At 39.4% G+C, this 22893-nt stretch overlaps 1 protein-coding gene across 4 annotated transcripts; it reads right to left on the bottom strand.

Moving 5' to 3' along the window:
- Window positions 1-378: 378 nt before the first annotated feature.
- On the bottom strand, window positions 379-22383 carry LOC125768824 (protein wech). 4 transcript variants are annotated; one of them, XM_049436994.1, is made up of 7 exons: window positions 22105-22383; window positions 20594-20707; window positions 20044-20412; window positions 9408-9621; window positions 7212-9333; window positions 6977-7129; window positions 379-6897 (listed from the first exon to the last, which is right to left on the bottom strand). In XM_049436994.1, the coding sequence occupies exons 4-7, from the start codon at window positions 9605-9607 to the stop codon at window positions 6727-6729; spliced, it is 2646 nt and encodes an 881-aa protein (XP_049292951.1). In that variant the 5' UTR covers window positions 9608-9621; window positions 20044-20412; window positions 20594-20707; window positions 22105-22383; the 3' UTR covers window positions 379-6726. The 4 variants fall into 4 exon arrangements, with proteins under 4 accessions (XP_049292951.1, XP_049292950.1, XP_049292953.1 ...); XM_049436993.1 differs by lacking the exon at window positions 20594-20707 and having other exon boundaries at window positions 22105-22372; XM_049436996.1 differs by lacking the exons at window positions 20594-20707; window positions 22105-22383 and adding an exon at window positions 21738-22041.
- Window positions 22384-22893: the final 510 nt, after the last annotated feature.

Below are 22893 nucleotides of genomic sequence, written 5' to 3' on the forward strand. Positions count from 1 at the left end.
AGCAACAGCTGCAATGGATGGAAGTAGGGCAACCGATTGATTATTCAATTCTTGAAGAAGATGTAGCGGTTAGGCAGGAAGCGATAAATATCATGATTTAGTCAAGGATGATGCTTAGGATAGAACAGGATAGGATTAACATTGTCATTTGTTTGGTCATCTGAGGACACAAGGTACTTCCGTTTTTCAACTTGACGTCATTGCAGGCTGTAGGTCGACGGAAACCATTTTAAAAGCTTTCATAACTTCATTAGGATCCTCATGGTATTTAGCTGGCGCGTTATTGCGTTGAAAAAATGGAAGCAAATAGAAAAAAAAAATCCTTCATTATTAAACTTTCTTTCACAACAGCAGCAAAACGCTTTTGAGCGTTTACAGTACATTTTTCCGGTGGTTTATTTTCTTCATTTTAATGCTAATGGTGTTGTTATAAAAATTACCTTCGGTATTGGAACTGGTTTTACAATTGCTATTGTTGTTGCCATAATGCTAGCGGTCGAATCGAAGAAACGTATATAATAAAAAAAAACATTGCGTTGCATGCCCGCCCGTTCCCTTGTTCGCCTTCTGCACTTGTTATATGAAAGTTTTAACATATTTATGATGGTGACGATGTGCGCTAGTGATGTTGGTGATGATGATGATGATGATGATGATGGTGATAAACTTTATGCAGTGATGAACTTTATGGTGAACAATGAACGCGGTATGGTGAATCGATTACGCGCTACGGAGAAGATTGTGATGCTTAACGGCTATTTTATCAGCGGTTTTGTTTTCTTTGTATTCTTTTCATCCGTTGTACGGATATTTATGTGGCTATAGTAGTTCATTTTCGTCTGTAGTGTGATAAGCTAATTTTATTGGCTTGTTGCTTCAGTTCGTATAAGTAGTCCTGCTCTCTTTGCGTGCCACTAATGCATGCATGCATTTTGCTTACTAATGGATTTGTTTTTGTTGTTTTTTTTTTGTTTTTAGTTTACGTTCTTTATATAAATCAGTCGTTGGTAACCACTCCTTTGCATGTGTTATTTTCTACGCTCTCTTTCTCTCTTTTCATGTTCATAGCATCTAAATTACAGATCTAATCGTCACGATCGATCAAATGTTCTATTTTTTTTAAACTTGTCGTTTTCTATTGCTTACTCTTCTTACATCTTGCTAAGGTTGTACTTTGTCAAACAGCTTGTGTTTTATTTTTATATCTTGCTTCATTGTTTTCAACGATGCCGGGTGCAAAGCAAACGCGATCGATTTTTTTTGTTATCAATTATTCTTTCAATTAGTGCGAGAGAGTTGTAGGAAAACTGACGGGTTTTCCTTGCGTGTTAAGTCATTTCAAAATTAACTGTTAATAAATGTATGTAAATACGGTTCGTTTGAATACAGTTGTAAAAAAATATTACTATACGTCCACTTACATTGTACCGCAAATATCCTGTGAAAGGAATTATATTACGTAGTTACATTTGTTGCTTTTATATTTGTTTTTAGCCACATGCTGCTTTAGTATGCGTTAATATTATTTTGCGATTAATTATCTAATTTAACGAACACAATCGTATGCTTTGATTAATACCTACACAGGTGTGTTTTATGAGAAAACTTCCTGCGTTGAGAACTACTCAATCATTTGCTTAGTGAAAAATCCTATGCTTTGTCAAGGGGAGTGTTATGTTTAGTAATTTTTGCTTTTAATTTATAATGTTGTCATTCGAATAAAAGCCATCTGCAGAAACTTGTCTGAGTTTTGGGTGAGCGCAGGTGAGAATTAAAGTAAAATTAAAACATAATTGGTAGACTTTCCAAAATGATAGTGCTGTAAAGCAACGATTTTAGAGTTTTTCTTTTGTTGTTGCTATTCTTGCCCATGTTAAGAATGTTACAGAGGTGTGGTATGATTTAGCTATTGTGAAGTAAAATGTTGCGTTAACTTTTTTTGTATATGATGTATCTGGCGTGTGTGTAAGTAGCTTCATCTAGCTGTTCATGGTACACCGATACGCAAAATATGCAAAATGTCACCAATGTACAAAACGTTCACAATTCGTATTGTGTTCAGTCTTACTTGTTTCGATCAGTCAACCTAATTGTTATCTGCTCGCTATGTAGATATTTCAGTTTGAATGTTGTGAGTTCAAAGCTTGAGCTTCGAGCAGCCTTTTCGATAGTTAAACACGTATTAATTGTGATGCGTTATTGTTTCATTTCATTGCATTACTGATCAAAACATACACAACCGTATAGCAGGGGAAAAGGTTAGTCTGAGTGAATGGTTTCTGGTAGCATTGCATAAAGCATATAAATGGTTCAATAAAACGTATCTAATTTAGAATCGGATTTTTATCGTAACATACACTTTTCATGATATATATAAAGCGATAGTGAACAATATTTTCTACACAAGAAATATCAAACACCCTCCTAGACAGAGAGAAAGACAAAGTGAGAAAGGAAGAAAGCAATAGAGCGAGTTCGCTCGTGCATTGGCATCTGTAGAGTTTTCAATATTTTTTCAAACTAGCCAAAATTTAGTTATTTAAATATTTTTCTTCTTCACACATACGCTCTTCGCATGAAATGTAAACTGTTACGAATTTGTAGTTCTCACTAAACACACATAGTTTTAGACGTGCAGCACACACCGTTTACTTACGTAGCGATAGTTATGTTTACGTGCTAATTTTAGAAAGACTGGAATTGAAGCATTTTTAGAAAGAAAACTCTTTTTCTAAACTAGCCTGATACTTTATACGAAGAATAAAAAGCAGCGAGCTTTGCTTAATATACACAAAAAAACATATTTCTATTGTATAAAGACGACTTTTCTAAACGTTCGCTTAGTTCGCTCACAAATTCATCAAATGATTTCTTTGTCTTATGGAGATCTTAGCCTCACCTGTCACAAGTTCTTTTAATGTTTTCACATGTTTTTGCCTTGCTTTTGCATTCCTTTCTCTGTTGAGACATCTTTCTACTCTCATTGTTGTTACTGCTGCATTTTGCAGTTGTTTCACTAGTCTTTTTTAATATTTTTAGCGTACATAAAATATACTCCACATTAGGTTTTTTTTGTGTTATAAACTTTTATCGCAATATTCGGTTCTTACATGTTTATGGCAACTTTAGCTAATAATTTGATTACTGTTTATAGCGCGCTTTCTCGCTGTGCTCTGCTGCAAAATATCATCAGCCATCTCATTTGGGCAAAGATTTCATTCATGCAACGTGCGTCCTCTCTACACGCATATAGACTTATCCCGGTTGAACTTAACTACGCTAGAGTTTAGTGACACTACCGGAACCGATGGCATCAACAAAAGAGTATTGCCAAACGCTTTAGGCGGTTCTCTCTCATAGAGAAGTCTTTCGAGCACTATATCTGTTGCCATTTGTTTGGGTGCCTCTGAAGCTAGTGTGTATTGCATTTAATTTCTGTTCTTTTTTTGTGGCACAACGTGTTGGTTGGAAAACATTTCCGACGAACACAGTTCTTGCTTTTTCCACTTCTTTCTCCTGCATATTTTGGTCATTTGTCCCTTCTTCGTCTAATGCAGTTTAATCACTTCCTTTGATCTCCTTTTTGCTTAAATTTTGTGTCAAAATACTTTCAGTAGCTTTCATGTCACAGTAGTTTTTCTCCGCGTTTTACTGTCTGCACTACTTGGTTTCGCTTACAAAATCACAACTTTTGAAATGGTGGCAGTTTTGAATTGCCATTGCATTTCCGCTTTTGGAATAGAAGTCATCCACCCATTCGTAAGTGGTTATTTCATTGTTTCATTATTTTCTTTTCTTCTTCTGTCTCTGTTCCATTCATATTTTACGTGGTTATCTGTTTTCAAAAAGATTTCACGTGAACTGAAGGGAATACGCATAAATTTGTACCGTGTATCATGTAAACACTTTGTTTACGGTTGTTTTCCTACTCTGGGTCAGCTTTCACACGTTTTGTGTGGCTGTTACATCCTACCCACAAGTGTTTATATATTTCAGTTTAGCTCGGAACGCCGTCTTTTGGTCATTTTAAATGAGCTGGGGCTAGTGGTATATTTTAGTTGTTGTTTCGTAATTAATTTCTTACATATCTGTTAAAATAGAAGTATCTTAATGTTAAGATATTATTCCGAACGGTGCTTCACACTTGCAGTACAAAGCATGCATGAATGCATGCAATTAAATCTACATTCAGCTTACGCTATATTATTCGAAATATTGAACAACTTGCTGGCAGTATCTTGCTTTGCTTCTGCTTAAGAAAAAGCTGAAGTATGTTACATTTCTTTGCTCCTCGCTATTTCATCCACCATTGTGTTGAGATTCAAAGAATCCTTCGATCGGTAAGATCATTTCGAAGATATGATCTTCAACGTGCTGTCACTTATCAATTTAATTGATCTTTTTGATAAGAACGAGCCTTAATAATACGGTTCATTTGTTATATTTGGATACGAACTTACTACTAATGTTAATGCTTGGAACTGAGCAAAAATTGGCTAGACGATATTTCAATAAATGCTATATTGAAGCATTAAACAACGGTACACAAATAAAATATATGTCTATACCGTGTTGCTGCTTATCCCCGTTGGACAGTAACAGATTGTATTGACTATCCGGGTACTTTCGTGGTAGTAACAAAAATTGTAATTCAATGGTCATTTGATAAAAGAGAACATAGGGTGGTCAGAAGGTGCTGACATTAGCAAATTTAAAATGATAGAGGGCTGGTTTCGTTTTTGACTGGGACATGTTCGCACATGAATAGAGTAGTCAAAAAAAGAAATACAGTTAGCTGCTAATAGGAGAAGTTTAAAATAATTGTGAAACTGGTTCTTACACATGATGCATTAACATTTATCCATTACGTACAACAGAATAAAGTACTATTAAAATTGACTACATACGGAAACAACACGTTACCGTACACTACACGTGAAAAGAATACTTAAATACGTTAAAATGCTCGAAAAAGAATATCGAACAATGTTCGTCCATGCACATTGGCGCCAAATAATACATAATGTCAAGGCAAATGACACTAAACGATATGATAATGTTATACATAAAAATATTTGATCGTAGTCCTTGAACGACCGTGTCCTAATTGTCCCATCTGGACTAGTAAAAAAAATACACACAAAAGATCAGTCTACTGGTTTAGAACCTACAAACAGAATGCAACAAAAGTCATTTTTATCTAACACAACTCTGGATAGTTTTGTTTTACGTTGACACTAAACAACTTATTCAATAAAACCAGCAAAATGGACACAAAATCAAACAACATACAAGCCAAAGCCACAGTCTTAACAAAAGAAAACTTTTTAAAACTTTGTTGGTGGGATACAGACTATGCTGCGGCATAAAATCTGGATTTCTTTTCACTACAAGTTCCTGTTTCTTCTACTACACAAAACAGTGTCTGGCGTTATGCGTTTTCTCAGTTGGGGAATCTTCTGCAATTTTAGCTGTTTCGTAAATATGAGGTGGTTATTTTCCTTACGGCTCCATTCATTATAATTCCGTGTAAACACATAAAAACCGTTCAAGACGCTCCATCGTTTATGTTATGTTCATCGTTCAGTGTTCAGTCTTGTTGAGAAAATTGTGTAGCGTTCTTCAGTACAATGTATAAGTTACAATCATATTCACAATATACGTTTGAATTGTTTCTTTCGCCTGCGTTGCCTTCATTTGTTCTTTTTTTTTTAATTCCTATATACTCCTGATACAAAGTATCAAACGGAGCTGAATAAGTGTCTAAATACGCATTGTCTATAGGACTTGACTAAGAAATTTGCTAATAAAACATCAAAACTGCGTTTTGGAGAGGATCAAAACTTAGAGAACATTCACGTTCTATAAAATAGAAGTTAAATTAAAACCATCTTTATCAAATTAAAAGACACGTGCCGTGCACGGCGTGTCACAATGAATGCGCTTGCCCTCATCATGGCCATGTTAACCTCTAGGCGCTTAACTATTACTACAATTGTACTATATTTACGATGCATCATCATCTCATTTACTTCCTTTCTCGGCATTTAGATTTGATCCATATTTGCTATTTTTGAAGACAATCATTTCCTTTACATCTAACAAACTTCCTAACACTGCTTATGGCGAAAGGAAACGTAATATTATGCTTTGTTTCCTCTTGCTTCGCGGTTCGTTTACAGTTAGTTTCGTCAATTTCTCGTGCTGCGTATGCATTATCGTTTGTCGTTTTATAAAAACTGTTCCTTGTACTTTTCGGTTACTGATTTAAATTCTTTTTAAGCTTCCAGGTTTCAGGATTGCGGGTTTCACTTTTATAGTAAAAATTTGAACCAAAACAAAACAATTAAAATTTGTATCATTTCAATAACCTCCCACATAATTTGAGAGTGAAACAAGGAGTGTCGCTAAGGACCAACACAAAACCTAAAATCATGTAACTAACAACTAATTCAAACGAGTTTTGAGGTAGCAGCGTTGCGATACATACAATCTTAGAATTTAACTTTTTTCTATGTTTTTATAGTTTCTCACTACAGTGTTGCGGCTACTTTGTGCTTATATGCTTATTTTTAAGAGCCTCAACAGTAATAAGTAGATTTGTGATAGAGAAAACTAATTATATGGAACAATATTTTGGCAGTTTGGTTCCAGTGTTCAATTTTGAAAAGCATATTGCTCAAATGTCCGGTCATAGCATGGTGCCTGATTAGATGGCACGATACATTAGTAAATTTGAATAAATGTTTTTTGTGGACTACACTGATCTCGTGCGTCCGGTGATGTTTCAACCATGACCACGAGACGACCATCTGGCAACAAAGCGACATCGCTGGGGCGATCTTTTTCGTCCATGCCTATGGCTAGTAAACCATTGGACGATGGGCGAATTTCCACCTAGATCAATTAAAAAAAAGATAAATAGTTTGGCCATAAGAAGCACTGTAAGGTAGGTTAAGTATGATATATAACTTACCGCCCAGAGAAACTCTAGTTGGGGTGAAAACACCAGTACTCGTTGGTTTTTAGAATCGGCAACAATCACCCGCCCATCATCATCACAGCAAATGCCCGATGGTCGACTAAATTCGTGCACTGCTGAACCTTCGTGTCCTTTTGCAGCAAGCACCTGAAAGGAAAAACAATCAGTATCATTATTTGCCTGCCTGATAGTATCGCATCTGTAATGTTCAGCCAAGTCGATTACTTACCTTTGAAAGAGTCGCATCGATTAGCAGAAGACGATGGTTTTCAAAGTCTGATATGATGATGTCTCCTTGCGGTGTGAAACAAGCCCCACGCGGGGTCGTTAGACCTTTCAAATATCGGCTGTGATTCACCCCATCGAAGCTATAGCGCGAAATGAAAAGACCGTCGGGACTGAAGAGCTGAATCCGATGGTTCCGTGAGTCGGTCACTAAAATTTCACCCTTCGTATTCACTGCTACATCCCATGGATATTGGAACTGGCCGCATTCCTTGCCGTAGCTGCCAAATTTGAGAAGAAACAGACCTCCAGCCGAAAACACCTGCACTCGATGGTTGTCCTTATCAACCACAAAGATGCGTCCCTGTCCATCCGTGCAAATACCGGCCGGAAGATCAAACTGTCCATTTGCCGTACCTTTCGAGCCGAACTTTAACTTGAACGTACCATCGGGGTAGAAAATTTGCACACGATTGTTGCGCCGATCAGCTACCAGTATCTGTCCGTCTTTATCAACTGTGATACCCCATGGACGCGAAACTTGTCCATCCTCGTGACCATCGAAACCAAACGTAAGGCTAGGACCAACAGCGGGCTTAGCTGCTACATGATTGTTGCAACCGGGAATGCACTGCCCAAGTATCGGCGCTCCCGGGATTGGTCCAATACCGAAAGACGTTGGAGAGGACCCCAGAACGGATGAGCCACCACCTGATCCTTTACCCATCGGTTCCCACGTTGATGAACCGATACGCTGCGCGGGTGTCGTACTGCGAACGATCGGACGCCGTGTTAAGATGTTGCCAACAGATCCCACTACGCCTACTCCACCTACACCGTTGTTGGCATTAATACTACCACCACTGCAATTTGGTCCCGTCTGGCCCTGTATACTCGCATTGCCTGAGCTATTGGAGGACACGGAGTTGCTGCGTTGACCAACCAGCATCACATCACCCTGCATTCGAATTTCCTGCAGCAGCTCAAAGTTTGGAGCCACGAACGTGATAAATTCTTCCTTCGGTTGCAGGTTCTTGTACATAGCCGCAAACTGTTCCATCTGACTTTCGCCCGTTGTCAGTGTCTTCGCAATCTCCATGCTGCCCATCACCGATACAGAGTCCAGGGCCTTCGTTAGCATATCGGACGTCTGTGATAGCCCCGCAAGGGCGGCACGTAGTCCAGCCATCTGATCGGAGAGGGAAGTCAGCTTCTGTTGCCGAAATTTGTCCACCCGATCCAGCAATGTGCGTTCGCGATCTTCGGCGGCTAGAATAAAGTGGCGCATCGCTTTGCGTATGCGAGCCGACGCTTCCATTGCGTCCCTTTCAACGGCCTGCGAGTACGTGACGGCGCGATCAATACTGGCTTTTATGTATTTTGTGCCCAGCTTGCCACTTTCCAGAATCGACAATATCTTCTCAGACGCACCATGTGAAATATTTGACACGGGAATGCACGAATGGTCCTTGTGATCCCAGAGGGTGCACTCTTGACAGACAACCTTCTTGCAGGATTCGCAAAGGTAGCGCAACACTTCGCCATGAACATCACAATGCGGTTCGGACATTACCACTCCTGACATGGGTCCATTGGAAGGTCCGCCACCGTTACTACTAACGAGGCCATTCCCTTGCATCATGCACGGTGCCGAACCGATAGGTGAGATTGTGTTTATCGAAATCATGCAGTGATCCTTCGTAAAGGCATTCTTTGAATGCAGCAGCGTACAGTCCTCGCACAACACATCGTTACAGTCAAGGCAGCGACTGGAGGCATGTGTGTCGCATCGTCCACAGATTGCCCCTACGGACGACGGGCAATGGCTGCCGTTGGAGGAATTTGTCTGCGGTGAAGTACCCGGGGTTAGCTGAGCATGGCTCGTACAGTTGGATCCTATTACACCGAAAATTTCATTCGAAGAGTTCGTCACATGTGCGAGATGTCCGCCACTGTTTGGACCGTTGGCTGATGAACCGATGATGCCGACATGGCCCATTCCAATGGGTCCACCACTTCCACTGCCGCTGCTGCTGCTGCCCGTACCGATTGCACCCAAAACATTGGTAAATAATATATCCTCCGTAATACTTATACTATCACGATCTAGTGAAGTGTTGTTATTGCTACAGAAAGGAAAAGTACACGCGAGAGTTAATGAAAAAAATCATTGCGCAGCAGGATTCGTTAACAATCTTACCTTTGTGGAACCATAACTGGTCCCGAGCTCGGTTTGTGCGGTGCATCCCAGCACGGCAACGCGTTAAACAGACTTGAGAAGAAGATATGATCGTTGGAGTTGAAGTCTCCTGCGCCATCGGGGCCACCACCGTTCGGACCACCGTTGGCCGCCTGTGCTGTTATCTGCATCGAAGAAGCACCATTGGATAGCAGTGCCATAATCGTGATTTATACTGTTGAAAAGATAATCAAACAAATTTCGTTAATTTCTTCAGTGTTGATATCATTTATTTTTAATACATTTGATGAATTTATTATATGGAATACTTTAATGCAGCAACATAAAGTCATATAAATATTAAAAGTGACATGTAATTTATGCTATTTTTAATTATCTTTCCAATAACATTATTATTTTATACTATCATAGAATTATTATTCTTTATGTAAGGTTATAAAAAATTATATATATTCGTTAAACTATTGTGATTTTGCTTTCACAAGAAACAAACCAACCGAAACAATAAACACAGTTGTGGTGGAAAAGATGAATAAGGTTTCCACTTTCCCATCCATCACTGGTTAGTTTGAGAGGAACAGGAAATGGGTTTGAGATGTACCGAAACGGAATCCGAGTGTCATCTTACGTTAAAAAACGTAACCTTACTTTTCCTTTGTCGCACGGTACCAACGGAAACTGAATCCTCAATCATTGATCACATTTTGAGAAACTTTACACTCATAGACAGCAATTAACTGATGATGATTGAATTGGTGTTGGATATAAGTAAATCCCCGACTTTTGTTTCCAAAATTTTAGTGTTCATTGTGGTATAATTTTTGTTGAAAACGATTATCCATCAGCAACTACACATTTTTTCTAATTTTCTGGCGATTCTCATTTTTTATGTTACGTTTTACGTTTAGCATTTTCATTTATGCTCCCCGATAAGCTTAGTGAAGCAAAAAACAAACCTCAATTCTTACCTTGTATTACAATAAAGCTTATAGTATACTTTCATATGACGCTTTTTGGATTGAAAAAAGACGCCAACAGAAATGCACAAACATACGTAATTATGCAATTTTATTAACGGATATTCAACCAGTAAATATGACACATCAGAGCTGACATTCCGGTTCGTTATATAGAAGTGACATCAATTTACTTGTAAAAATATAAAAATGACTTAGAATTAGACCCTGTTTCATAAGGGGAATAGTGATTTGTACAATAAAATAAGTTTTTTTTTCAAACACACAACAAGAGCTTTACCGGATGCAGTACAAATAAGAGAAGATATAGTCGAAGGAAGGAAGTAAATTTTAGAAAACATTAGCAGAAGTTTTACGTTTCGTCTCCTTCCTAGAAGGCAAACGAACGGAAAACTACAGAATCAATAAGGGCATTTGATTTACAATGAAGTTTAACCGCTTTTCCTCCGAATGCAGTTGACTTTAAGAGCACAAGAAAACAAACGGAAAGCGAGCATGGGTTTGTTTCCTATTTCTTTTCATAAGCCGGTGTATTTTTTCCTTGCTCTATGCCTATATCTTGCTGTGACAAATGAAGCGTTAGAGGTATATGTATAAATGGTAGCTAGCGGCAGCGCATGTATGCATATTTAACTCCGCATTCTTTATAAGGATTTTACAACGGAACCGTCCCACCCATCCGCTACGCTTTTGGCAATCGCAACCCCTCGGGGTCTTGACATATGTTTTGGTTCTATTTTCGGGATGAAAACCCAAAAAGGCCCTGCATGCGAACGCTGTAACGATGCATTTATGGTCCCTTTCGTTTCTGCATCCTGCGCTGTTTGCTACTCGTTTGTTACCGCTTCCTTCGCTTTTACACACTCTTCCAGAAGTACAAGAAATAAAAAATGGCACCTATACTACAGTACAGAAGAAGGCACATATGGAAGCTGCATGAAATGTGTGTCGATATTAGCAAAGCAACAATACAGCATCATATTTCTTTTTTTTTCCTATAGTTTGTTTAAGTCTCAAACTCTCGTCCTTCGTGACTTTTGAAATGTCCCACAGAGGTTGACCTAAACATCTTCAGATCGGTACAGGGATTGATGATTTGCCATGGAATCTGTTCCCCCGGAGCGAGCAACCTTTCTTAATGTCCGTTATGGTGTTCGACCCACAGGGATCCTAGGAGTTCCTTTTTTTTTGCAAATTCTTTAGCAATATAAGCTAAAATTGTTCCACACGCACATAAAGGGATCCGATGTACAAAAAATCACTAAAACGCTTTGGTTCGTTGCATTTGTTAGCCTAAAGCAGAAGAAGAATTGGCAAATGCAGGGTCACTTTAGCGGGTCTTTACATTTGTTCTATTCCATTTGTTGCATTCCTTATTTTGTTTCATTCTATATATCGCCAGTACATTGTAGTACTGTTGCTTTTCTATACTTCTTCCTGTTATACAACGAGGTCGGGTTGCGACATTGTGAATCTGTTAATATTGAAGGTAGTGGCAATATCAACAATCGAGATCAATGTAAAGCTGCACATCAGAAAAGGAACCTTATCAAATAGTCACTAAAAACATTAAAAAATATTTATAAGTTCAAGAACTCAACATGATCATTACTTATGCTGGAACATAGTTTAAGAATTTTGTATTTAAAAAAATCGCACTGCCCGTAAGTTTTGCCAATTTGGCAAGTTTCATAAATATTAGCCACATTATCTCGTCCTTTCCTTGTTTCAACAAGCATTTAAGTCTTTCCACCTCAAAGCAACAAAACAAAAACGTATCAGAAATCAGCTACAAGAGTCTGAAACTATGGTGGATTTAAAACTAATTCGTTACGGATGCATTTTGACGGATACTTTTCATTTTCATTTCCTACCGGCGAAACAATCCTTAATGACAAACAATGCCTGCGGTGGCGGTGCAGCATTCTACCTGTCATGTCTCTGCATGCGGTATGTTCTGTTTTGTTTTTCAACCGTCCAAAGCTCTTTTAATCAGGAAACCATAGCGAATGAGTCGTTGAAGAGTGTTCGGCCCTAGGATGAGGTGCATCCTTGTAATGGATTTTTGGGGGATCTGGTGTGGATTTCAGTTTCATCAACCCGCATTACTTTTCCATTATTTTTTGTTTCTTCCTTTGATTGTTACTTCTATCCGCTTATCGGGTTTCGTGTGTTAAGGTGCAGAAGAACGCATACCTTTTTTCTTGGAGATCGACACACCCGGCAACCCGGCAACCCGGTGTGGGTTCGCTTACGTGTGGGCTGAACTGTCTGTATGCTCATTAGATCCAATAACAATCTTCCTGCATGCATTCTTGCTCGTTTAGCTATGTTCGTTATGCTGGTACATTACTGTATTGAATTGTTTTTAGTTTTAGTATTTGTAGGTGTATGATTTTACCATTTTTCAGCCTTAGTTATACAGCCAAAAATGTGTTTTGATTTATCATTTTTATTGTTGCGTACCTTCAAAGTTTACCAACGCGTTCAATAAGACTTTACGACACATAACCCAACGACGGAAAAATTAAAGATCATATGCCATGGCACATTACTTTATGCTTCCATTGACACCCTTTTTTCCTTCAAGATCATACTTTTTTCCTGTTCTTCAACATAACCGACAACAATTTGCCCCGCTTAACCCAAGCATAGCAGCTTGCATTAAGCCCACGATTAACCATGACATGAAGGGGGGGGAACATACACACATATAATGCGTTCATGAGCTGGATGGTATCCCGTTATAAATTTATGAAAATTGACCCATGACCTGACTGGTTCATGACAGCATAAACATTGCTTCGTTCCCACCAGAGGGTTCGATCAAATCGAGAAAGAAATGGAGTGGAGTGGTTATTAACCCAACCAGACACAACGTTGCACGAAGTACTGTCCCATATCTTTTTGTACCATTTTAAGCGGAATTACTACTGCCACTGGTACATAATGCGTGCATCAACTTAAACAAAAACAGACTCACCAACAATCGAAAGTTGATCGATGCAAGCTGAAACAATTTCTGCGAGATGATTTTTCGTCCGTATCATACCAAGAAGTTATAAAGAAACGAAATATTGGAGAAAGTTCCAAGCAGTTCGTTTGAGCCTACATTTCAGAAACATCCTGCTGTGGGAATAAGAAGGTCCCGTTTATTCGCCTTTCCCTTTGGGAACCGACCCAACCAGCAGCAAACCTAAAAACCCGTAGTGCCGTAGTTTTGCCATCATTCATCCAGGATGCGCGCTGTCGATGGATGACGCCCTATGCAACGAGAAGCTTAACAAAAGAGCACCAAAAAAGCAAAAAAAACTACAACTTCACCAAGGACACCTTGTGATGAAAACCGGAACGGTACTGAAAGCGTACACAACTACACACACACACACACACGCACGCACATACAACTGCAGACAGAAAGGTTGTGGAAGGAATAAAAGTAAGTGGAAGAAAATTCGAAGAAACTTTAACAAAACAAAAAAACAGGTCTGCTACGATCGTTTTATAGTGGTTGCTCCAAACATCTCATCACCCATGGAGGATGATCCCAGAGGATGCCGAGATAACTAGAAGGAAGGTAAGATATCACCATATTCACCAAATGCCCATGGCCAGAGTGTTGTGAAATAAAATAGGCCGTGTGGAAAGGAAACGGTTGCAACAGAGGGTGGGCCGAGACGAAAAAAGGGATAAGGAAATGTCCGAATAAACACAAAGCAACAGAAATTGTAGAAAGAAATCCATAACAAGGCAGCTCAGCGAACAGGCACGCTGCTTTCAAAGGTGGAATGTATGAGCATTGAAAATGTTGAGGTAGTCCCAAAGATGAATGCGAGCGGGCAAGCGAGAGAGAAAGAGAAACAAAGAGAGATAAATGAAGAGTGATAGATAGCGAAACGAAAAAGATCGAAAGAGACGTCGGAACGTCGGAACGTCACCCACATGCGATTGTAGCTTTCTGTTGGAAGCGTTCAAAACGAGAGAAACATACATAATGGGATGTGGAGAGCGCAAAATGATCTGTGCCTATAAACGCAACGTTGAATTGCGATCCGCTCAGTGACCCCTTGCTGTGAGTGATCGAAAGAATGGAAAAGGAACCAACATTATGTGCGCTTATTCTTTTCATTCAAAACACGCTACGCTATGAGCAAGCATGAAAAAAGGGCGCGAAAGGGAAGCGAAACATTTATTTCTCCCCCCTTTACTATGGGGACCACCACATGGCGACAATTATTCGCGCGCGCAGCTGCTATCTGGTATGGTTTTGGGATAACAATTGCGGAACAATACACATGTGCTCGTTTTAGTACAACTTCCTGAGCTAACATAAGTTGATACTTAAATACTATACACTAACTAAACGTATTACGTAAACGTATTAAGATTCATAAAAATACGATAAATTAAGTTAAGAATAGCAAATGATTTTGGGACAAAGTTTTATGAAAACTAATGCTAATAGTGGAATCTAAATGTTAACAAAATGTAGATTGAAATAAAGATAAAGTTAAATTATTTCACTATAAATAATCAAAGCTATATACGAACAACATTTGGTATTATTTACACTACGGTGTTATTGACCGCATGTTGAGACTCGCTGTTCCTTACGCGTTTCCGAATGTCTGAACATCTGCTGTTATTATGCACGTTTCTGTTGCAGCAGTCGGCGCACTTGGGGACGCACCCGGTCCAATTTCCAACTGCCTGCCAATTTTGAACTGCATTTAACAACCTGCTTGCATTCGGGCAGCTGCAGCTCCAGACGGTGCATATGTTGCGCCCTGAGTTACCTCCACAACTTCCACATCCTTTCGCTGGTCTCTTCACACCGACATTATACAGGGTGTAGAGCAACTGCAACAACAGTCAATTGATAATTCACTATCTTTGATGGAGAATTGCCTTCCATTACAAATGCACCGTTTTTGTACGAATCGCGTTTTGATCATTCGGGTGCTTTCTCTGCTTTTTAAGAAATATAATCTACATCGTAAAACGTCATCTGCTCGCTTCATCCCTGCAGACATTCATCTTGGACACATATGAAACGAACAAGAGGGCAACAGTGTGTTGCAAGTGCATTGCAAACCGCATTACCATCTGTCGATAGTGACAAGATTGACAAGAAAAAAACACCATTTAAATAACAAAGCGATTATTTATTCCAACTAAGAAAAAATAAACATATTAACCATATTTACTAGTGACATATCGGAATATTTAATGCAAAATAACATAAAATTTTACACACAAATTCATTATTGCAAAAAAATCATAAATGTTTACGTTAAAGTTGTTGCAATTGCAATTATTGCAATAATTGTATATAACTAACAATCACAAAGAGAATAACCGAAACTAGACAAAAATAGAAATATTCTTCAACTGCAACTATTTAACGCACCCAAACCAACAAAAAAAAACATCCACTCCACACATTAAGGTTTAAAAAAAAACGAGGAAAAATAAAGAATGAAACAAAGGGGAAAACAAATTTATGTATGACTCTCCAAACACCGAAAGAAGAACCATCTGCTGCTGCTTCTGGATAAGTTTGTGCCTGTTGGCAGTGGTGAATTTGAACGGTGTATGCCTTTACCTTCATTTTATTTCTATTTTATCTTCCTTCGCTTTGAGAAATTCTCTTGGAACATGAGCGAAACAGCGAATGACCGTATTACCAATCCCGACTACGTACCCCAATGGTAGCGTAGCATAAATACGTAGGTAATGAACCATGTATGTGTATGTGTGTATGTGTGTGTGTGTGCTTGGAACAAGGAATACTACCGAACTTGGCTGACTTAGCAGGTAATTTGTATCCCGTAGGCCCAAGGATGTGCCAAGGTTTTCTGGGCATCACGCAACATACATACACGCATATACACGCAACACAATCACACTTGACGATGCTTATCGTGCATTTTTTTGTATAACGGATTTTTTATTGTTTTATTTATAAAACACTAAAAAAAATAGGGAGAAGCGTTTAGCACGAAGGTTACATATTTTCATAGTAAAATTGTATTTTTTTTTACGAAGCGCTTTCGATATTTCAAGTCCTACATCCAACGCTCTTTTGTGTACATATACAGTGTTGGCCATTGAAATAAGTCCATCTGTAAACACCAAACAATACGCATATGCAATATTAACACCGAAGTTTACTTGTAATACACATATTGTCGTTTAAATTAGATTTAATTTTTATAATTCGGAATTTCTGATTTATTGATTATACACGAGCCCGCCAAGCATTGGCTTTACCCGTTTGGTTTAGTTTATACTAAAATTACAAAGCTGTGAGCGATTTAATCTTGCAATATTCGAACACAAATATCAACTTTTCTTATAAAACATAATCTTTCTCTACATATGTTAATCTCTTCGTAAAATTTAAAAAAGTCATTCAATCCGTATCTTGAATTTCTAATTTATTGTTTTGAAAAATACCAACTTCTCGTGGTCGGCCTGTGCATACTATTTAATGCTTATTTGTTGAATTATGGCTGGAGCATCGATGTTACCGAAATGGACCCCTGCGATGAACTGTACTTATATGTTTCTTCGTCTGTTAGCAAGAGTCTCCTAAGCCCAGAGACTTAGAGACCCTCATTTTATGAAATGAGAGCCTTAAAATAAATGTTTTACAGCCCTTTGCGCCCTGAAATTGATCGTTTAATTTCTTGCTACATTGACATAAATTTTCATGTCATTTTTTCTGCATGCTATTACACTTGCCGAGAGAAATTTCTGCCATATGAAATTTATGAAAGTGAAATTCCAAAATTAATTCTTTTTTTATCTTTTAACAAAAAAATGGGGCGGCCCGGTGGTGTATGTGATAAACAGTGCCCGACCACACGGCAGGACCGGGTTCAAATCCAATCCGGACCGTCTCCCCGTAGCATGGACTGACTATCGTGCTACGCGGTAAAATAAGTCTTGATACGGCCTGGCCATTCTAACCGAGGAAAAAAAACAAAAGAAAATAAAAAAAACCGAAAGAGATACTTATTTTCATTGTAGGATACAGCTTGGTAAAATTTTGAAACTGAAGTACAAATATGATATTTATATGTATGAAATATGTAGGGCGGCCCGTTGGTGTATGTGAAAAACGGCGCCGGTCCACCCGGCAGGACCGGGTTCAAATTCCATCTGGACCGTCCCCCGTAGCAAGCACTGACTATTCGGCTATGCGGTAAAAATAAGTCTAGTAAGCCAGAAATGGCCGGCGTGACCTTAGAGGTCGTTAAAGCCAACAAGATGTATGAAAATCTTCGACAAAGCTGTGTAAAATAGGAGATTCAAAGTGAATGTCTCCAGTTTTATTATACATTAAAATAATTATAACTTTGCAGATTACAGCTAACCGAAGAAAAAAAAAGTTGAATTTATGACAAATTATAGAGCGGCCTTTTATCAACGACCAGCACTGTGTCTTGAAAACTAGATATAATTTAATGCAGACACAAAAAAATCTTCATAAAATAATGAACTGGACGTGGTATGATAATGCGTAAAAATTTTACAAATTTTGTTTTTCCTCACTTTTACCGTCCAATGTTTAGGGAAACGGTCATAAACAGACCGAAAACTGTTTATCGTAGCAGTTTTTTTTTTTGTGTAGTTGTTGTTTTTGTTTACTGTTCTGTTCCGCTTTGCGTGCTGGACGATGCTCGTACACAAACACATACACATATTTTTCCGGCCATCTTCGATCGGTGTTTCGTGCATAGTAGTAACTACCGAATGCCGAGAAAGGGGTGTATATTTTGGGTTGTTTTGGATCATGATATCGCTGCTGTTGCTGGTGTGTATAGCCGTAATCAAACATTGTTGTTGGTATCGTACGCATGCGCCCGCGACAATATGTAGTATTATTCCCTCCTTCTTTCAAAGCATACCGAAAGGGCGTCAAATCCAACCGGCAAAATGTGGAACATTCACCTTGCCGAAAATAGCCGAAAATCAAACGTCGCTGTCGAAAGTTTGTTGAACTTTCGGTAAGGATTGAAGGATACATTGACCCCGAGTGATGGTCGTGGATCAGACGTTCAGCAGCATTCTATCACCCACAAACCCACCCAACCATTCACATTAACCAGAAACCACCCTAAAGGACATTTTGCCCTAGCGTTTGTCCGATATATTTTGGGGGAGGAAAAGCGATAGGGATCGGCGTTTCATTTAGTATCGGCGCCTCTTTACCATTGAACAAGCAGTAACGACCAACACCAGTGAACTACTTTCTGCAGCACGGCATGAAACGGATATACAGAATGAACGAACGAAACATATAGCCACTCCGAAAGCCGAAAAGAGAAAATGGAACGCTAACAGAAAATGTGGAAATTTCAATAACAACAGAAGCCAGAAACGTCTTCCGGGCCCACGGTTCACAATGTTGATGCGCAAAAGAACGTTGCAAAGAAACTGTGAACGTGAACGTGAAGGCAAAACCGTCGAATGGAACGCACCGAAAGGGGATGAGTATTTGGAACGTTTCGTCAAGGGTAAGCAGTTCCCGGTTGGTGGAATGGGATCGTTTCTTGAGATGGTAGCACAAGGATTCCCCTCCAGTTTTAAGGCAACAGCAACGGTTGATTTGTTTGCGTTCGGGACGCGTCATGTCCTTAGGGGATCTCGGCGAAGAAACATTTCATTTGTAGGGATGCGCTATATGTTCGAAACTGAAGAAACCGGGTCATTGAACTTTTGCGTCGCACGCTCGCAATTGGGGGGAAAATAAGTGCGTTTCCGAACAGTTCAAAGCTGTCAGCTTTTTTGAGAAATGAAGATGTTTTGGTGGTTTTTTCCTCCTCCTTAACCTTTGAACGTCAAAAGTAACACCTAAAAATGTTACTTTATCGTGTTATCTTTTACTTTCACCTCTCTATGTATTGATGGTATTAATTATACTATTTGAAGCGGTCTTTTTTCGTCTTGGTGAAGCGGTGTTAGTATTGTATTAAAAGGCCGAAGGTCGTGAATATAATCTCACCAGCATAGGCATCAGTGAAGGAACCATCTTTATGGTAAAAATAAGTCTAGAAAACCCATAATTGCCCATAAAAATAATTTAAGATAAAAAGAGTTAAGAAAGCTAAAAAAAATTGCCAATACAAATAACAGTAAGATGGAAACATTAATTTATTTAGAGTAAATAAAGCCATTCTCTTAGCGTTTCGCATGTTTTTACAAATGACAATGAAAAAAAAAACTTCCATCGTGGGAGGAGAAGGGCCGTGAGAAGCGATGGTTTATTGGACGAAAAAGAACAGCAATCTGTAGACACGATTTGCCTGCCCGGGCAATTTCTTGATTTTAATCTCTTTGCCATGCCGTGTGTCTTGTGAACTTTTACAATCATTCCCGTGTGCGGTACAATCGCTTTCCCACAACTTTCACTCTTTGGCTGCGTAAACGAACGAAGCTTTATCAATGTACAACGGTGGTAGTAGCCGTATACTACATATAAAGAATAGTCACACGAACACAGCCGCATTTCGGCAAACGCGAGGTGAAATTTATCCCTTTCGGTCGTATACAAGACAATGTTGAAAGCAGATCGTAGTATGCTTTTTGGCTCGAGAACGCTTGTTTCTTACTAATCAAAGCTACCACAACTAGGTTTTGTTTTGACTTACCTTCTGTTTCGACAGTTTGCTTTTTTTTAGTCTTTCTTTCCTCTGCTTCGTGGGTTCCTTTGTGTTTTTTTTACGTCCGATCAACGCACAGCGGCAAACGCGAACAAGCCTATACTATGCCGAGTTTGTGAGAATAGCACCAGCGGTACACATATACCACGCGGAAAAACAGATCGATCTCCGGTACCGCGAAGATCCACGACATTAAAACCACACACGCATACACACGTACACACGTGCGTAATTCACTCACACTTTTCACGCGCACGTTTTGTAACGTGCCCTCCCGTCTTTTAATTCGGTTTGTGTTTCCTTCTATCACATTCCAGATACGTTGAAATTTGCGGCCTTTACTAGTTGCTTTTCTCACTGCGGAAAGAATGATTTACACGCATGAGTATACAACTCAAGCACACACACATACACACGTATGCGTATGACCTGAACTGAAGTAAAAGTATGGCGGTTGTAGGAGGTCCAATCCAGCTGGATGCTGGATTAAGCCGATGGCGGCCGTCGGTCGTGCTGCACTTTCACTTTTGCGCCTTACCAACTCTCATCACACCGTCCTCGCATTTCTCGACAAGCTCACTTCGCGGCACCAAACCAAAACTAACCAAACAAGAAAGAAACAACAACAACAAAAAAACAACAGTACGCACTACTGCTGCCCCGTCGCGAGTGTATGTGTTATTACTGTGTATCGGCGCAACTTACTCATGTGTCGCGCGCACTTGCTCCTTTTTTGTTGGTTTTCCTCTTCGTCCTTTGCTTCGTTTTTCTTATCGCACCCCGTGGACGGTTTTTTTTTCACTGCTCAAAGATTTGCTTTCTCTGCGTTATCACGCACACCCGTGCTTTGGATTTCGTACGCCCATGCATCGGGGTGTCTCTCTTCTCACTCTTCACTTGTGACGCAGTACAGGGCGAAACCAACGTTGGGTATATTTACTTAACAAATACCAAAAATAATAGAAAGAAAACTACGTACAAAATGGGAACAAACTGAGTTTGTATGGGATTTTTTAGCTACGTATCTGTTAGTCATTTCACACAGCTATATAAATTGCCGAATATTGAATCATCTTTCTTCCGATTGCACACATTGCACGAAGCAATAGTATGGCATTGACAGATATTCTTTTTGGATCACATTAGTGCACTGCAACGTAATATAAAAAAAACCAAATTCTGAACTTCATTACCGTCGCGATTTTTTGAGCCGATCTATAGGGCGAGTAGTAAGAAGCAACGTCGAACGTTAATGCAATCCGTACGATCGTTGCGTTTCAAAATGGTGGTCGCGTACGCGGTACGGAACAGAGTATTCAGTGCGATGGTTTGTTGTAATGGATGACGAAATAGATTTCCCCGTCTATATTGCCAGGGAGATAAAATTGTACGGTTCAAAAACGGCGGAATCCCAATCGGCAGCATATATCACGAAAATGCTCTCTCCTTCGTTCTTTCTCTCTCTCTCTCTCGCTCTGCTTTTCGAATGCTCTTGCACATGGTATCCGACTAGTAGCCATGGTTGGTGGTACGATGCATCCCGAAATGCATCCGGCACACAAAGCAAATGCAACCAAGAGAGGGATTTAGGGGAGCGAGACGGCATAGAGCGTGCCGACGGCGGACGGGACGTGCTGAAAACGCAAACACACCACCAACCACAACTTGTAGCCTTCCCTTACTTTGGCCAGCAAAAGTGTCGGATAATTGCCTCTTTCCGCTGCGCCTTACTGCGTGTTATACATTAGACCAACGTTCGTTCGCTAAGCCTTTTTTTCAACCGTGGATCGTGCTATTTTCACTATCGTCACTTCAACGCTGTGGTGCTTGTTTGGTTCATCTTCCTTTGACGCTGACCGAACACCTTGAATAATGGCCAAACACACAAGGATGCACACAACTTCAGTTCCTATAGTAGACAGATTCACAGGAAACGCACCAATGTGCTTGAATCGTGCGCTGCAGAACATGGAACCCTTCCAGAGACATGGTGGATTCGTTCGCGAAGCAAGCAAATATCCGTGCGTTAGTAAAACCGATGTATTTTACCTCTTGCCGCTAGTCACAGTTACACGATGGTTACACATAGAACATACAACAGAAAAAAACACACAAAACACATTCGTTTCCCGAGTTTCATTGATGTTTTCGAGTTTTTTTTTCTACGGGAGCAGTATTTTCGTTTCCGGACTTGACGACAAAAACCACCACCACCGGTTCAGTGGCACTCCCTTCCGAAGCGTTTGAACACGAATGAATGAAGGAAAACAATTCGTAGATTGTCAAAAGCGCCGCCTCGCTTTCTTGCGTTTGCTTTCGTTCCGAAAAGTGCCCGGATATTTGAGCGGCACGGATTATCTGGTGTAACTGTCTGACAAAGCCACATTAGGGGCTTACAAAATTATTCGGTTGATTGAAATTACATATTGAATGAAAACATATCGATTTGCAAATTTTGTAATAAAAAAAAACTTTTGTTATATCTACCTACATTAGTTCGTAGAATTGAAGTTAACTTCCTTTGAATTATCGATGGGCCGTAAATGTGACCGCAGAACGCTCTTAATTGGAAAGTAATAACAAAATGAATGATTCTACACTAATCCAAAGAACTGAAAATTTGTACATTTACTTGACACAATGATTAGATTCCAGCTTTTGTTTTATTTAAATTGTTCTAAACTGTGACGAACACCCATTGTAATTTACCAAAGCAAAATGTTCGAATCAATTCGAAACTGTTCGAACAAACTTTTCGAACAACCGTTCGAATCGAATGGACAGCACATTTCCAATGCTTTATGAATAGCAAAAAAGGAAATATTTCGTAACAATAGT

The sequence above is a fragment of the Anopheles funestus genome, chromosome 3RL (genome assembly GCF_943734845.2).
Source record: "Anopheles funestus chromosome 3RL, idAnoFuneDA-416_04, whole genome shotgun sequence".
Classification (NCBI taxonomy): domain Eukaryota; kingdom Metazoa; phylum Arthropoda; class Insecta; order Diptera; family Culicidae; genus Anopheles; species Anopheles funestus.

Excerpts from the sequence above, each read along its gene's own strand:
- LOC125768824 (XM_049436994.1), bottom strand. The coding sequence starts at position 9,607 with ATGGCACTGCTATCCAATGGTGCTTCTTCGATGCAGATAACAGCACAG. Across the intron at positions 9,334-9,407 it reads CCAGTTATGGTTCCACAAAG|CAATAACAACACTTCACTAG; the intron begins GTAAGATTGTTA and ends TCCTTTCTGTAG. Across the intron at positions 6,898-6,976 it reads AACTAGAGTTTCTCTGGGCG|GTGGAAATTCGCCCATCGTC; the intron begins GTAAGTTATATA and ends TAATTGATCTAG.